General features: G+C 34.6%; 1 protein-coding gene across 1 annotated transcript in view; it reads left to right on the top strand.

The window, feature by feature from the left end:
* The window catches only part of NEK10 (NIMA related kinase 10), a 69,176-nt gene that overhangs the window by 5,898 nt on the left and 47,745 nt on the right, over positions 1-15,533 (top strand). The window contains 9 exon segments of the mRNA XM_058831066.1: positions 1,080-1,251; positions 1,794-2,018; positions 2,388-2,391; positions 3,137-3,266; positions 3,533-3,624; positions 4,175-4,295; positions 4,298-4,332; positions 4,861-5,047; positions 13,458-13,533. Of these exon segments, the coding sequence (XP_058687049.1) occupies positions 1,080-1,251; positions 1,794-2,018; positions 2,388-2,391; positions 3,137-3,266; positions 3,533-3,624; positions 4,175-4,295; positions 4,298-4,332; positions 4,861-5,047; positions 13,458-13,533 (1,042 nt within the window).

Below are 15,533 nucleotides of genomic sequence, written 5' to 3'. Positions count from 1 at the left end.
AGAGTCAATTTATGTGTCTTCCTTTGTTCAAAATCTTACTACTTTTAAAAATCAAATAGAATGGGTTATAGCAAGTGGAACACATAAAGTAAGTTCTCTATAAAATTGCTAATTTTGTTTAATTAGCTACATTATGGAATAATGCATGCTTTTCAAATTTGACCTAGGTGGGACTAAATTCCTTACTTTGTCAGGCTTGTAAGGTAAGATAATCTGTCTTTTACAGATGTATTAGTAGTATAATGAAAATAATTTCTTCTCTGTAAGTTAATTGGTCTGATGTATGATTGACTGTTTGATATAAATAGATTGTAAACATTTGTTCATATAAAAATTAGTGCTTATGTGTACACTGTCCTGAGCTACACATTACTATGATTCAAAATGTTTTATATGCTTTTAAAATGTAAATATATTTTAAAGTTTTCTTACACAAATTTCTGCTGTGGTTTTTCACTTATAAAGTATTCTCTGTCTAAGTATTCTGTGTTAACCCAGATGTCCCTTGCTATAGATTGCCATTAGTCGAAGAATCTATACTTAACTATTTCTGGTTTGTGGCTAAACTGAGATACAGTTGAGATCAAAATCAGTGTAAGTTTGGTTTCATGATTCTCTCATGCTGCAGAAAAAGAATGGCAATTGTGATCATATCATATCAGACAAACTATTTTTAGAGAATCTTGACAAATATGAAGTTTACTTATAAATCATGAACAGAAATGCAGGCATGATCTTAAATTACTGTTCTGTTAAATATAACCTAAATATTAAGTTTTTACTTCAGGAGGCCTGGTTCAATGTTCCTTCAGTTGTTTAATCATCCTAGCTAAGACTGTTAACAAAGCATTACTGAATTTCAGTGAGAAACTGATCTTTTTTTCAAAAGACTTCCAAATTTGATAATACATCACTTATCACCTTTAAAAATCTGAAGAGGTTTTTAAAATCTCATGTTTAACTATTTCACACATATAAATGACCTTACATGTGACTAACAATAGAGAAAATTAATATATGAAAAGATTTTATTTAGTTTCTGGGTTTGAAAATTATTTAGGTTATATGTAAATCAAAAGTTAGATGTAAGTTAGAATTTGAATGTAGACAGGAAGATGATGAAATTCAATTACATTTAAGGATAATTTTAAATTCATATATGAATCCAAATTCACATGTTTCATTAAATATACATGGAGCTTCTTTGCTTCAAGTGGAAATGGATATCCTTATCCATATTTTCTATAGGAAGTCCACCTTCATTGCAGTTAATGAAAGTCTTAAATAAACCTTTTAAAGGATATAGCCCATCACTTTCTAAACACAATATTCAAACTATACTGGAGAAGAATCATGCATTTCTGTGCTTTCTGTGGAGCTAGACTGTTTGTGTTCCACAGGTGGACTTTACAAGTTCATGCAATCAGTGCTACTTGTAGTACTAATGCCATTAATGAGAAGGTGGTACCATGGATGACTGCAGCCCACCTGGCCACCTCCCATCCTGGCTGGGTATGCCTGGTTGCCTCTGCTGACACTTGAACTCAATGTAAATAAATATATATAAATAAATGTAAATATAATTTCATCCCTTGTGAAAGTTTGGACCATTGTCATCCTTTATTTTTTGATTGTCATCTTTTATTTTTTGAACAGTGACTTTAACCAGGTTACACTGACTTTGTTTTCTTTAACTTCTTTTTTAAACTTCCTGTGTTTTTTTCCCTTTGCTAACTGACAATATAAAGTAATGATGGAGTTATTGTTAAATTGTTGTGCTGATTTTTTTTTAGGCTCACAGCAGAGTTGCTATGACTCCTTTGTGCAGAATCACAAGGCAAAGAGCAAATAAAAATGTATAAAGGAATTCCAGTCTTGCTCACTTGACTCCATTCTGATCACATCAAACTTCTATGGAGTATAGTTTGGATTCTGGTACAGGTCTGTAAAGATCCTGAGACTAGTGTGGAAGTTTGGATCTGGGGTGGAATCAAGTAGCTCCTTCATATATTACAGGGGTAGGTTTTCAGTCCTCAACATCGTGGCAATTGTACAAGACTGTTTGCTCTTTTAAGATATATTTGACCAAACCCTGTTTTATCAAATAGCGTCTTTGGCTTGTTCAGCTGTATGTGATGCCAAGAGAATTTAAAAGGCTATTTAAAATGTAATGAAGGAACACTATTATTTTCCAGTCTTTCATATTTCATTGTTATCCTAAGATGTGTTTTATATTTTCTGTGTATAAACTAAATAACGACTATTTATTTAAGTCATAAATATGGCACTACTGTCTGGTTAGTTTTCCTATTAATCCGACACCTATTTAGTGAGCTATAATTGTGAATATAAGTGATGAACATGGTAAAGGAATTTCCTGTTTAAAGGCTTGTTTGCTTTTTCAAAGTGTATTAGTGTCTGTTTATGGACTTTTAGATTTGGGTTCTTTTTCCCTTTGAACTGAAGATTGATGAGAGGGAGGCGGTTTTTTCTCTCGTTCGGTCTCAGTTGTTTATTTTTTCTTATCAGCATTACAAGGTACAAGGAGCTATGTGCACTATGATAGAAAAGGGGTAAAATGGCTAACAAAGATCTTCTTCAAGGTCTTTTATATGTCCATTTACCCAATTAACAGATGCCAACTAAATTATTTTTCTTAGTGACCCAATGACCCAACACCTGTGTGCTGCACTGCGGCATCCTCTACCCAATCACTTACTACTACCCAAACACCCCTAGGAGAAGAACATGAAGAAGGAAGAAGAAGGACAAGAGACAACACCCTAAATCCTCCATCTTGTCTCCTGTTCTCTAAACTACTTTTTCACCCAGTGATTTAAGAAACTTTCTAATCTACACATTTACACATTTCCTATCTAACTTTAACATTTGTTTTCATGTATCACCATGAAAACATGCACATGAATTTCATATTATATGAAATTCAGTGTTTCTTTGAATTCTGGAACTAAATATTAAAAGCAAGGGCACACAGTCTGTATCTCAGACTCCAACATATTAGCTAATTTAGTGAAAACATACAAACTTTCAGAACTTTGTGAATGTGTCTTTAACAAAGACATATTAAGCCATGTTTAACAATGCAACTTGAACTTTGTTTTGTTTTTTCTTTTAGGGCAAGAATCAACACTCTTCAGCTGGAAGTTTATCTGGTGCAAATGCAGCAGGGAGAATCCAGGATCTTCATTTGTCAGATGAGCTGAGTTCTGATGAGATACAAGAAAGTATTTTCTCACTTCAAGCAGGTATATCAGGTCTAATATTTATAAGGTCTAATATTCTGCTATGTCTTTACATACAGTTGTGCAAAAGGATTCAAAATATTGCAAAATTGTAAATTTTCATACCTGCTTTAGGAAGTAGGAGACTCAAATCGGATTTGTTTATTTGCAGATGTGTGATACCAGCACGTATTTTCAGAAATAGAATTCAATAGAAAAAAGAATTCAGGAATTCTTTTGTTAGAAAGAAGCAAAGCACAAAGTATTAATGTCTTCTGTCCTTGTCACAGCCTTGGCAGCGATCTGCAGTAATTCTGGAGCAGACAGAATGTGTTTGACTCAATGGCTGTACTGCACAGCCCAAAACCTAAGCTTAACCATAGTCTAAGCTTAATTCTACCTTCATGAACAGCTGAAGAAAGCATCAGGAACTGCAGAAGGGCCTCTGCGGAGCTGACACCTATTCCTTTCAACTGTTCTAGAGAGGAGTCTCCATCAGGGACCTTGTCAATTAACTGTGAGCAGTACTCCAACTAAATCTACCAATGCCCATCTCTCAGACCTACAAAGTGGATAGAATAGTGGAGGACACATGGTTGCATGGAAATGGAAGCTGAAATCAGTATGGTTTTCACAAAATCCTACTACAGGCATGGATGGACTTTTCAAGCTATCACTTTTGGTGTTTCTCCAATTTATTTTTATTGAGACCTGAATTTTGTTCCTGACAATTCAAAATATGGTGCCACATGGTGACAGGAGATCTATTGCTGCAATTTCCTTCACCTCTAGAGATAGAAGCATTGCTTTATCTGCTCACTGGCTCTCTTTGTGGTATCAGTTTAAATGTAACATGATTTAATTCTTATACACATTTAAGCTTGTATTTTAGGTGTACAATAGGATGTTGACAACTTGTCCATTGATATTAGTATCTGTTTTATCTGAACATTGATTTTTATTTGTGGTTTGCATGTAAAGGGGCACTATTAATGCTAATTTTTTTCTGTTTCCAGGCAAATGGAATACATGCAATAGCAAAGCTGATTTTACCAAAGAAAGGAATGCTGAAAAAGCCAGTTTATTACAGGTAGCTCCCTCTATTATCATTGCACAATGAAAGTGCCAACAGTCCCTGGGAATTTTTTATGAATAAAAGTTTATTTTAAAGTACAGTACAAAAAATCATATTTAAAAGGGAGGCCCCCTCCCCCAAAACAACAAATAGCCCAGGAACTAAAAGTTAAATAGACTATGATGAGTAGTAGAGTGAATAGTGATATAGATTTCCAGCCATATTGTTTTAATTTTCTTTTCAATAGAGAGTTATCTACACATATCTGCCTGCTGAGTGAATCAGGCAGTGATTTCCTTATTGTTCTGTGACATAAATTGAAGAAAAAAATCAGAAAAAAAATTAGTTCTGACATAAATTGAAGAAAAAATTGAATAAAAAAAAGTAGAACTAAATTAAGGTCTATCTGTCTGTACAAATTAAATTTGAAAAGCTAAAAAAAATTAAATATTTAAAAAATATTTTAAATGCTTTTAAAATGCATTTTTACCTCAAGTACTCTATTTTAAAATGGTTTCTGTATAAATATAATGTTCTGTTTCTTTTATGAGATTGTACATAGTCATGGAGCTTACAGTGGGGGTGCTGTTGGGAGATCACTCTTACTCTTTGAAAGAAAAGCAACAACAGTTTATAGAAGACAGATTATGGTATATATTTATCCAAGTAAGGACCTCCATTCTTTTTGCCAGGATCTTCCTACATGTAATTAACAGCACCATGTTTTTAGGCTAAATTACAAAGTAATGCTTATTACATCAATCACTAACACATAGCTGTGAATTTTATGTGCCTTTGTTTAGGTTGTAGTTAAGAATCTTTGTAAGGCTCTTTCTGTTTGTATTTAAGCTTTATCTAGCTTAAAATATTTAAACTACAGTTATGCTTTGAGGCCTGTTTTTATTTAAATTAACAAGAATATTGAAATAGCCAGATTATAGAACAAGTGCTAATGAAAATACAAAGTATAACAGCTGTCTATTCTGTTCCAGTTCTGCCATTAAATTGTTTAGTATCCTTCAGTTGTTCCCAGATCAGCTGCAGTGAGGTGCCATTTGTGTAAGTCTATAGTCGTGAATATTCTTGATTTATGCTTCTTTAATCAACAGTGTGGAGGAAGGAACCTAGGCAGGTTCTGGGACAGACTTTGAAAGCAGTATGTGTGTGAACAGTACAAAGCATGGCACAGTTTTAGTCTTTGAGCAAATTAATACAAACTGGTACACACAGCAAGCCTTGCAGGCAATTTAGATCCTGTAGCTTTTGAAGTTCTCAAAGAACTATTGCATGTTTTCTTGCTGCTCCTGACACAGAAGAAAATAAACAATTTGAATGCTGCAGAATTGTTGTGAGAAATCTATATGCAAAATTCCATCTCTCTTCTTAAATATAATAGGAAAGTGTAGGCACATGCACACACCCATCCACAAAACACTCAGCTATAAATATTATAAACTGTTGTTTCATTGTAAATATTTTTACCTCATGATGTACATATTTATATTAATTCATTATTAAATTGTATGTGCTAAACCCCCTCAGATTCTCAGTAAGGATGAAGTTTTGAAAGAATGTGATTTGATGGTGCATTTGTCCTTGAGTGATGAAAATAAGTAATGAAAATATGATTTTAAAGTATCATATAATTGTATTTTATATCAACATACTGCCACTGAGGGGCACTCTTGTCTCAACAACCTTTCCTTATCTTTAGTCCATTCTAAATATGGATAAGTCTAAATGTGCTTTCAAGTGTAAGCTCAAAATTGCCCTTGAAAAGCATTTATATTTCTGTCAAAGATTTACAGGAGTTCAGGAAAATTGGAAGAGCAGAAACATATTTGGATCATTCCTACAGCAATTAGTTCAAAACTATTGTAGCATTTAAACACACTTTATTTAGTCCTACAACTAGTACAAGTGTAGTACCTATTGAATTTTTGGGGAGAGCTGAAGAACTTTATCTGTTGTTTCTGAATTTTATTAAGCCTTGTTTTTTTACAATCTTAATGAAATTAAGATGAATTTACTTTCTCTCTGATGATAGTATGTACTGTATAGATTGCATGCTGAGGTATTGTTCCAAACTCATACAGTCCATGGATGCCAAAGACTGGGTCATTTGTGATCTTAATTATTATATCTCACAATAGCTGAGGATATGTACTGTCCATTTAGTACATTTCAAATGTTCTTGGTGAAAGTTTGTCCTGATTTCAGTTGGAATAGAGTTAATTCTCTTGTAGCTGGTACAGTGCTGTGTTTTGAATTTAGTATGACAGTAATGTGGATAACACACTGAGGCTTTAGTTGTTGCTGAGGAGTGTATACTCCTCAAGGACTTTTCCATTTTCCATGCTCTGCCATTGAGGAGCTGCACAACAAGGTGGGGACAGGGAGTGCATCCAGAATGGCTGACTTGAACTAGCCCAAGGGATATTCCACACCATGGAATGCCATCTCCAGTATATAAACTGGGGCAAGTTGGCCAGGAGTTGCCAATGGCTGCTCGTAGACCAGCTGGGCATCTTTCAGCAGGTGGTAAGAAACTGCAGTGAGAATAATTTGTTTTTCTTGAGTTTTGTTCTGCCCTACCTTATTTTATTTACAATTTATATTAATGTTATAATAAATTATAATACTATAATACTAAAATATTATAATATCTTATTTTGTTTCTGTTCTTACATTGATCCATGGGTTTTATTTTCTTTTTTTGCAATTCTCTTTGCAGTAGGGAAGGTGAGAAGTTGAGTATGTGGTGCTTAGTTGCTGGCTGGGGTTAAACCATGATGAAGTTAGAACAAAACGTCAGATGAACGTGAAGCATATGCTAAAATGCTGAGAAATCTCTGAATTTAATTAATTCTGTCAGCTTTTATAAAAAGAGAAGGTCTGCTGTAAGATCTACTAAAAACTGTACTTCTGCATTTACAAGCTGCACACTCATCCTAAATAAAGAAAATTCAATTTTCTGGAGTCTTTCAAATCTGAAAACTGACCCAAACTTGCCTTGATCTAGCTAGAGTTCCAGTGGACTACCTGTGAAGCAGTGTTGTGTGACTGTGCAAGTGGGATATGGGTGAAAATATTTTGTTTTATAACACAATCTTATAATACTGCTCTATTTTCTTTTTCTCAATCAGTCCTTCTGGAAATAGTAACTCATATTAATCTCTTGCTATGAGAATCTGCAAGATGACAGTATAACAAAGGCAGATCACTCTTCTCTAACTAATGCTCTTAAAAAATAGTGTCTTTAGAGACCTGCCTTAGTTTCAGACTCTTTTGTTGTATTTTGATTAAAAAAATACTAGTGATCAATACACTGAAGAAAGATCTGCTAGAGATTCAGACTTTAATTCTGCAACAGTTACACCAATAAACTGCTTTAAGAAAATTCTCAGACTCACAGATAGGCATTTTGTACCATGTATATGAGAATTAGACCACTCACATTCCAAATTCCTTGAAGATCTCTTACACAGTTTCAGCTTTTATGTTGGTTGAAAGGGATAGGAGTACATAGAGTGGGAGACACTACCACCCTGCTGTCAGTGTGAAAAACAATAAACCTGCTAAAAAATTATGCTTGTTTATCCTGTATTAATGGAGAAGTGTTCTACAGGTGGCCCTTGTAGAACAATTCCATCAGAACTTAGTAGGAAGGGACCTGTGATGAAAAAAACCAAGAATTCATACAAAGAAATCTGCAGCTGGCCTGGCACAATGCAAGATTAAATTTGAGGGACCTCTTCTATGGATGGTCTCTGAATATCATGTGTCTAGCTCTTACTGAAAAAGAAATACCTGAGATAATACCTCACGCTCTGGTGAGACCTTACCTGAAATACTGTGTCCAGCTCTTGGATCCTCAGCACAAGAAGGACATGGACCTGTTGGAGTCAGTCCAGAGGAAGGTTGTGAAGAGGATTAGAGGAGTGGAGCACCTTTCCTATGAGGAAAAGCTGAAAAAGTTGGGATTGTTCAATCTGGAGAAGAAAAAGCTCCAGGGAGACCTTAGACCATCTTTCTGTACATAAAGGGGAGAAGAGAGCTGGAGATGGACTTTTTACAAGAGCCTGTAGTGGCAGGACAAGGGGCTATGGCTTCAGAGAGTAGGCTTAGATTAAATACAAGGAAGAAATTCTTTACAGGGGGGTGGTGAGGCTCTGGATAGTGAGGTTGCCTAGAGAAGTTTTCAATGCCTCATTGCTAAAAGTATCCACGGTCAAGTTAGACAGGTCTCTGAGAAACCTGGTGTAGTGAAAGGTGTCCCTGCCCATGGCAGGGAGTTTGGAAGTTGATAATCTTAATGTCCCTTCCTACCCAAACCATTTTATTATAATAGTATGAAGGATTTTTGAATGTTTATAGTCACATTGTGCTTTCTTTTTCTTAAGTAATGAGTGTGGTTAGATACTTTATTTATTCAGATCTTTATTTTTTGTTTTGTTTTTTAAACTTATGCAAGACACAAATGAAAGTTCTAAGCCCAGGAGATGCTTCATTCTAATGTGAATATTGTATAACTTGTTTTGTATTTCCCAGGACATCTTTTGCACATGTCAATTAAACTTAAATTATCCTAATCTGTTTCAGGCTCTTTAAAGCTGTGTGTTGTTGCAAATGTAAACAGACATTTACAATCTGATCCCAGCCAGGCTGTTTTTGACACTAGAGAACTTTAAGTATGGCATAGTTTTGTAGTCTGTAGAATTGCCCACCCTACTAACTTTCTGTTTAATTTTTGACATAAATTCCATAGGAAGGGGTCCATAACTACCATCTCTTATGCTGGCACAGCATTTAATCATAACTAATTGAGCCACCAATGCTATGAACATATAAATATTAAATCATGCCAACCTGTAATTTTGTAAAACATCTCATTCTAAATTGATAGAAAAGTGTTCTTTTCTATCAAAACTGTACATCTCTGGTCAGATTGAAAGTCTGATGAATTGTTCAGACACACACAGAAAAAGCTGGAATTTTAGGTACAGCTGGATGAAAGTTATTTTGTTTTAAGGTTTTAGAGATTCATTGAACCAGTATTAGCTGTGGCTTTCCTTTTAATCTGCCCAGCCTTTTTATATAAGACATTGAGAAGTTACAGTTCTAAATTGAAAATGTGTATCTGCTTTTATTGCAGCTATATTTTACTGCAGCTGTATTTTGTTTCTAGCACAGTGTATTTCTGTCTAGAGCTCCATAGCTGCATCTGTTTGTAGGACAAAACAGAAGACTCTGTAGATCATCACTTTTCCTCAGTGTCATTTAGTTGCAGCAAGGTTTAGACCTTGATGGTTGAAGGGCTGTGTGGATTCACTTGGATACCTTTCAGAGCTGGTATCAAGGAGAATTATGAAGAGTACCATACTCTCTTTTAGGAAACATTTAATACACATGATAAAATAGCAGCTAGAAGGATCTGTATGGGTTTGAACCTAGGATTTTATAGCAGCAGAATGCTAGTTTTGAGACAACACACCGGTTGAATAAACTTCTGATCATAGCAGGCAGCCATGGAGTGTCTGAAAGGTTAATTGAATGTGACTTGGAAAATTCAAAATGTTTCTGGGCGCTGGAAGAAAGTTAGCTGTTAGTTTTGTAATTCAAAATATTTGTTTGTTGAGTGTGTTGTACAAAACACCTGTTGGCTCTGGATTTCATTCCATGCCCAGAGAAGCAGTGGCCATGAGATAAAGCAGATATAACCAGTGTCTGTTGTGTGTTACTCACTGCTCAGATTCACTTGAATCAGTTTTATTTTTCTTAGCAGACTACATGGCTCATTTAACTAATATTCATAATCATAATTGCTACCCTTCACACTGAGGTTCAAGGAAGTCCTTGTAGTACTTTATTTTTAAAGTTTTTTTTCATAATAGGCTGAGTGGAATCTTCTACTTTTTTATATTCACATTGTAAATCAAACATTCTGGAAATCATTGGTGGATTAATAGCATGATCATATCTCTCCACAAATCTCACTTCTAGATGTGGATCAGTGCTTAGGTTCTTAGTGAAGAAGTTACAAGCTTCACAAAACTAGCAGTAGATTGTTTGCAAAGCATTAATAAAAGCACACAGGAAGGAGAATGATAGAATAGCTAAAAGATTTATTTGGGAATGAGGTGAAGTTAATTTTGTTCACATTCTATCGATGGGGAAAAGTAGAACAAGTATGCAGAATTGTTGATTAAATTGCAAATTATCTTGATTTTAGCATATGTTTTTATATAAAAAATAAAATTAAAGTCCTAATATTATACTCCAAATCACTGTAACTCAGTAAGTTGCTAACAAACCTGCTTGATTACAATTGCAAACTTGCTGATGAGAGGCAAAGGCTTTTTCTTTCATCTTGAACTCTTCAGGATAGAAGAAGAAACCATTCAGTGGGTACACAGTGAAAATCTGATGTGAGCAGGTCTGAAGTTCATATATGGGGTGAGTATGATAGTCTTTTAATATTATTTTTTTTGCTGTGCTTTTGGTCTTTGATTTTAGAAGAAATTAATAGCATTTTCAAATAGGGGTCAGATATAAATTAAGGCAACAAACTTGAAAATTTGAAGTCATTGTTAAGATGTATCTAGATAATTTTTTCTTGTTTATACTGCAAAAGTTAAATTTAGGTGAGAATTTTGGGAAATGAAGCAGCAAATTAAAATCCAGATTCTCTTAATGATGGTAAAAATTCTCTTAATAATGGTAAAAAACCTGGAATCTAAAATGCTCATTTGAAGAGACTGTTAAGATCTAGAAAGTTTCTGTAATTTGCCTATCGTGAAAGCTGCAGAGATCATTCAGTAGCAGGTTAAGATACTAGCCAGGTCAGCCTATTCCTATTTTCGTAGTTCTGCTTTTCCTTCATGTCCTCTTCAGATTGTTAATCTCCTTTGAAACCACCTTGCTTCATTATCACTTGTTCTGCAACTCTAAACCTAGTGTGAACAAAGTGAAGAAAGTGAAGGAGGGTGATCAGAATCTAAAGGATTATGACTACATCATATTGTTTTAATTTTTCTTCCTGTTTGAGGTTTGTCTTGTATGCTTGTTTGGCTGTTTGTTAACAAATTAAAAAAACCTATTTAATTAATAAGGGTCACCTTCCTATTTGGTCATATCTTCATTTAATGAAGATAAGAGACAGGCCTGTCACAGCTCTCAGAAATGATTTTGTTTGTTAGTCATTGTAGCAATTTTTGGCATCACATACCAAATAATCATGGAGTATTAAGAACTGTTAACCAATTTATTTTTGAAGACAGATGCTTAAATAAATTAAAAGAAGCAATGTCACTAGTCTGATGAAGTTCAACAGTTGGCAGTTCTTTTTCATTTGAATCTCTATTATAGGCTTGAAAAAGCTAAGAAAAAAAGTTTATGTTTAATGTAAATCTGATTGTCTTGGGCTTTACAATCCTTATCTCTGGCAGCACCAGTTGTAGGAGTATGTAAAAGCTTCTTGCTGGTGTCAATGGAATTTAGCCGAATTTGGAAAAGTAATTGCCAGTGAAAGGGTTTTATCCCTCAATTTCTGAGACCTGAGCTTATACAGAAGAGAATATATTTACTCCATCTGCCCAATTTTTCCCTTGCTTTCTTTTTTTTCTCCAGATAATCATTCATGTTGTATTAACATAAACTACTATTTCCAGAACTTAGATGTTCAGCTCTCTTCTTTCCTTTACTAAATCTTTCAAGCAATAGAAACTGAATTTCTTGATTGTTGTAATGTCTCAATGCTCTTCCTTTGTCAAACATTATTTGAAGAACTCCAAAGGAAGGAAATTAGAATGATTCTCCCCAATTAATTCAGGAAAGTATCAACACTGCAAAAACCTCTGGTCCTTTGGGAATTAATATTTCTTGGACTGAACTGGCTGAGGTCTACCTTCAGGGAAAAGGGAGGCTTCTTGGTTATCCTGTTAATTTAGCATTCTTTCTACTTACATTTTCCAAGCACTGCAGAGCTAGTCCTTCTTTGGACATTTTGTTCAAAGAAAAATTATCTGTGGCTTGAGTGTCTAGATTTGACTTTCTTATCAAAGGCCCTTTCTGAATTCAAGAACTGCTCCTTTTTAGACCCTGAAGGCTTGCACTGAGCAAGAGCCAACAGAAACTAATTTTTCTTACCTGTATTTCTTCTGATCTGCAGCTTCTTTTGATGAGTAGTAACCTTTTGAAATAAAATTTTTATGAACTGAGTCACAGTGAAAGCAATTGGAATAAGCATGCTGTGGCCTCTGTCCAAGTAGAACAGAAGTCTTAGAATATTTTAAACAGTATTATTTACAACACAAATCTTCTTCTTCTGAAGTAGTATTGCAATATAAAAATTATTAACAGGATTTATCAAGTACAGTAATGTTTTCTGCTCTTTGTGCTAGGACTTAATGAAGTGTGATGTATCTTAGCTGCATTGTTGTGTGGAGGCAGTAGTAGAGTATTGAATTGGGAAAAACAAACTTGAACTGTTTGCATGGAACTTTAATTAAAAATATAATCTCTAAAAACTGTGTGTGATGTTTTGTGAAAGACTACCTGATAATTGCACAAAGTACTTATGTTAACATAATTACATGATCATCTAAATCTACAGCTTTGTTCGCAAGGTAAGGGTAATTCACCATTGTTTTTTAACAAATTCCATCTTTGAACATGAACCATCAAGTCCCCCCCCCACCCCATGCTCCTTTGAAATTAAATTTCTTGGAAAGTTGACCCTTTCCAACTGTCATAATTTCAAGGAAAGGAAAACAATTACCATAAATCTAGATTATTAGAGATTAGTATGAGATCACTTCTTATTAGATACATAGCATTGTTGTACAGTTTGTTGAAATATATTAATGGAAGCCTGAAACTGGTCATTTAGTTTAGAAAAACCATTAGAAATGTGCTTATAGTATTTTTAAAGCAGATAGACCTGATTTAAGTATAAGTTGCTAATGAATGTGAATATTGTCCTGTGAAATTCAAAAGATTAAAAAAAAAAAAAAATCCCAAACCTCCCTTCCACTCTCCCTCAGCTTTTCAGCTGTTGTGACTGAGCACTGATTGTCAAGCAGAGAAGGTGGCTATTGAGATGTGAATCCTTTCGTCTTTTTTTATTTTAATTATTGTAGCTGACTTCGGGCTTGCAAAGCAAAAGTAAGAAAACTGAAAACTTGCACCAGTAGTGGCAAGCATCCTATACTCATGGTAAGTACTCCTGCACAGAACTTTTAGTTCAGTGACTTCCATCTTCATGGTTACTCTTGGAGCAGATAGGGAAGTTGCAATGAGTAAGAAACAAGGTGCAAGTGACAAGCTATTCTACAATAGCTGTTTGCCTGCCTGTTTTGATGTTGTCTGTTCTTAACACATGGTGGTTACCACAAGTTAAGTTGGTGCAAAAATGAACTAACTGCAGTAGTGTAATAACTTATTCATCTACATGTAGGATATCCTTATAGATAAAGAAATGTGTGTTTAAATTATAAAATGGTGTCTGTAAACAGTATCAATTACCACCACACCTGTGATGGCCTTGTAGCTGTGAGAATGCTTGGCGTGCAGGCTTTGATAAGTAATTAAAGGTTCCAAGCCATCAGGGGAGCTACAGGTTGCTCCTCTGAATTAAGAGTGAGTCAAGAACTCAGGCATTTGGCAGTTGAACATAATTAATTTTGCCATTTTTAGAATTGTTGCTTGTGAATTCCTACTGCCAGAATGATAATGACTGACACCTAATCCCTAGAAATCCCTAAATCCTAAAATGGCTTCTAGAGGGAAACCTTGTAATATGTTTAATATTTAAGTCACATACGTTGGAAGACTAATGTTTATAGTTCTTAGTGAGCAAAGGTAAGGTGATTGCAAGGCTGCCTTAATTGGTTATCCAAATATTCCTGATGCATAGCACAATCTCTGAGTGACATTGGATCTGAGAGTGATAGTCTGGGTATATAAAGTGTAGTAAGAATTTGGTGTGACTAGTTATGTGCCATCTTTTTCAGCTTCTCTGAAATAATCGATTTGTTTTGGTCACTTATAACTTTGTTCACTTATTTTCTTTGGAAGGAGAAGTTGTTGATGAGAAATTATTCCACTCTTAAACATCAGCTTAAAAATAGTGATGTCAGAGGTGTCAAAACCATGCTGGTATGGCCTTCAGGCTCACTGAATTCTAATTTTTCTTATCCCATCTACATTTATTTCTTTTTCCTCTGTTAGAATCCTGTTTTGTTTTCACTGATATCTTTTGGGTTTTTAATATTTTGTAGGAAATTTTTGTTTGAGAGTATTGTTCTGTAGATTTAAATACTTCTTTAAATACAATTTTTGCTTATACTATATTTATTATTATTCTCACACCCCGTCTTTGTACATGGAAGTTCATATCAGACCTAGAACTTTGGCAGGTCTTTTTCTACCTCTTTATCCAGTTATTAGGATGCAGGATTGAGGATAAAATGTCCCTTACATGTTGCAGTTTTTCAAGTAAGTGGTCTTTTGGGACATTACTTGTCAGTTCTACTCCACAGGCAAAATCATGGAAGCAGTGATCCTTGTCTGTCTACAGTCAGAAAAGAGAACACAGATACAGTACAGATGTCTTTGTGCTTAAAATATATGCTTGTGTAGTATTTAAAATGACAGGCTAAGATATTAGTCTTCCCAATGTCATAATAATTTAAGAATGCTAAAAAGGCTTTGCAAACAGCAGCATGCACTGGAGGCCACCTTCAAGGTGCCTGGTTAGTACTGTGTGTGACAGTGGGCTTTTTGAAATGGAATCCTGTTCACAAGGAGCAGGGTGAACTGACAGAGTATTTTAGCACAAGTCTTGAAGGAGAAATCAGAGCCTATAGACTTAAGCAGTGCTTGGACTAGACTTTTTAGTAGGGTTTTTCTTGTATGATTTAAGTAGATGTTAAAGGCTATTAAGAAATCAAAAAATTAGTGCTGCCTACCTACTGATGCACAAAAAAAATCCCAAACCGAACCAAAAAGAGATGTGAGAGAGCATTTTCATCTTAGAAAGGCAGAAATTATTTTCTTCTGAATTTTGAGATTTCATGGAATAGAGAATCCCATCATAATTCCTTGAGAACTTGACCAATCTTTAAAAGTTGTTGAGAAACTATGAGTAGATCCCTCAGGTGTCATTAGGAAGCAGGAAAGAAAGTTCTACATTAGTTGATGAGCTAACTTGATCT

This window comes from Poecile atricapillus, chromosome 2 (genome assembly GCF_030490865.1).
Source record: "Poecile atricapillus isolate bPoeAtr1 chromosome 2, bPoeAtr1.hap1, whole genome shotgun sequence".
In the NCBI taxonomy this organism is placed as follows: domain Eukaryota; kingdom Metazoa; phylum Chordata; class Aves; order Passeriformes; family Paridae; genus Poecile; species Poecile atricapillus.
This window is presented reverse-complemented; position numbering and strand designations above follow the sequence as displayed.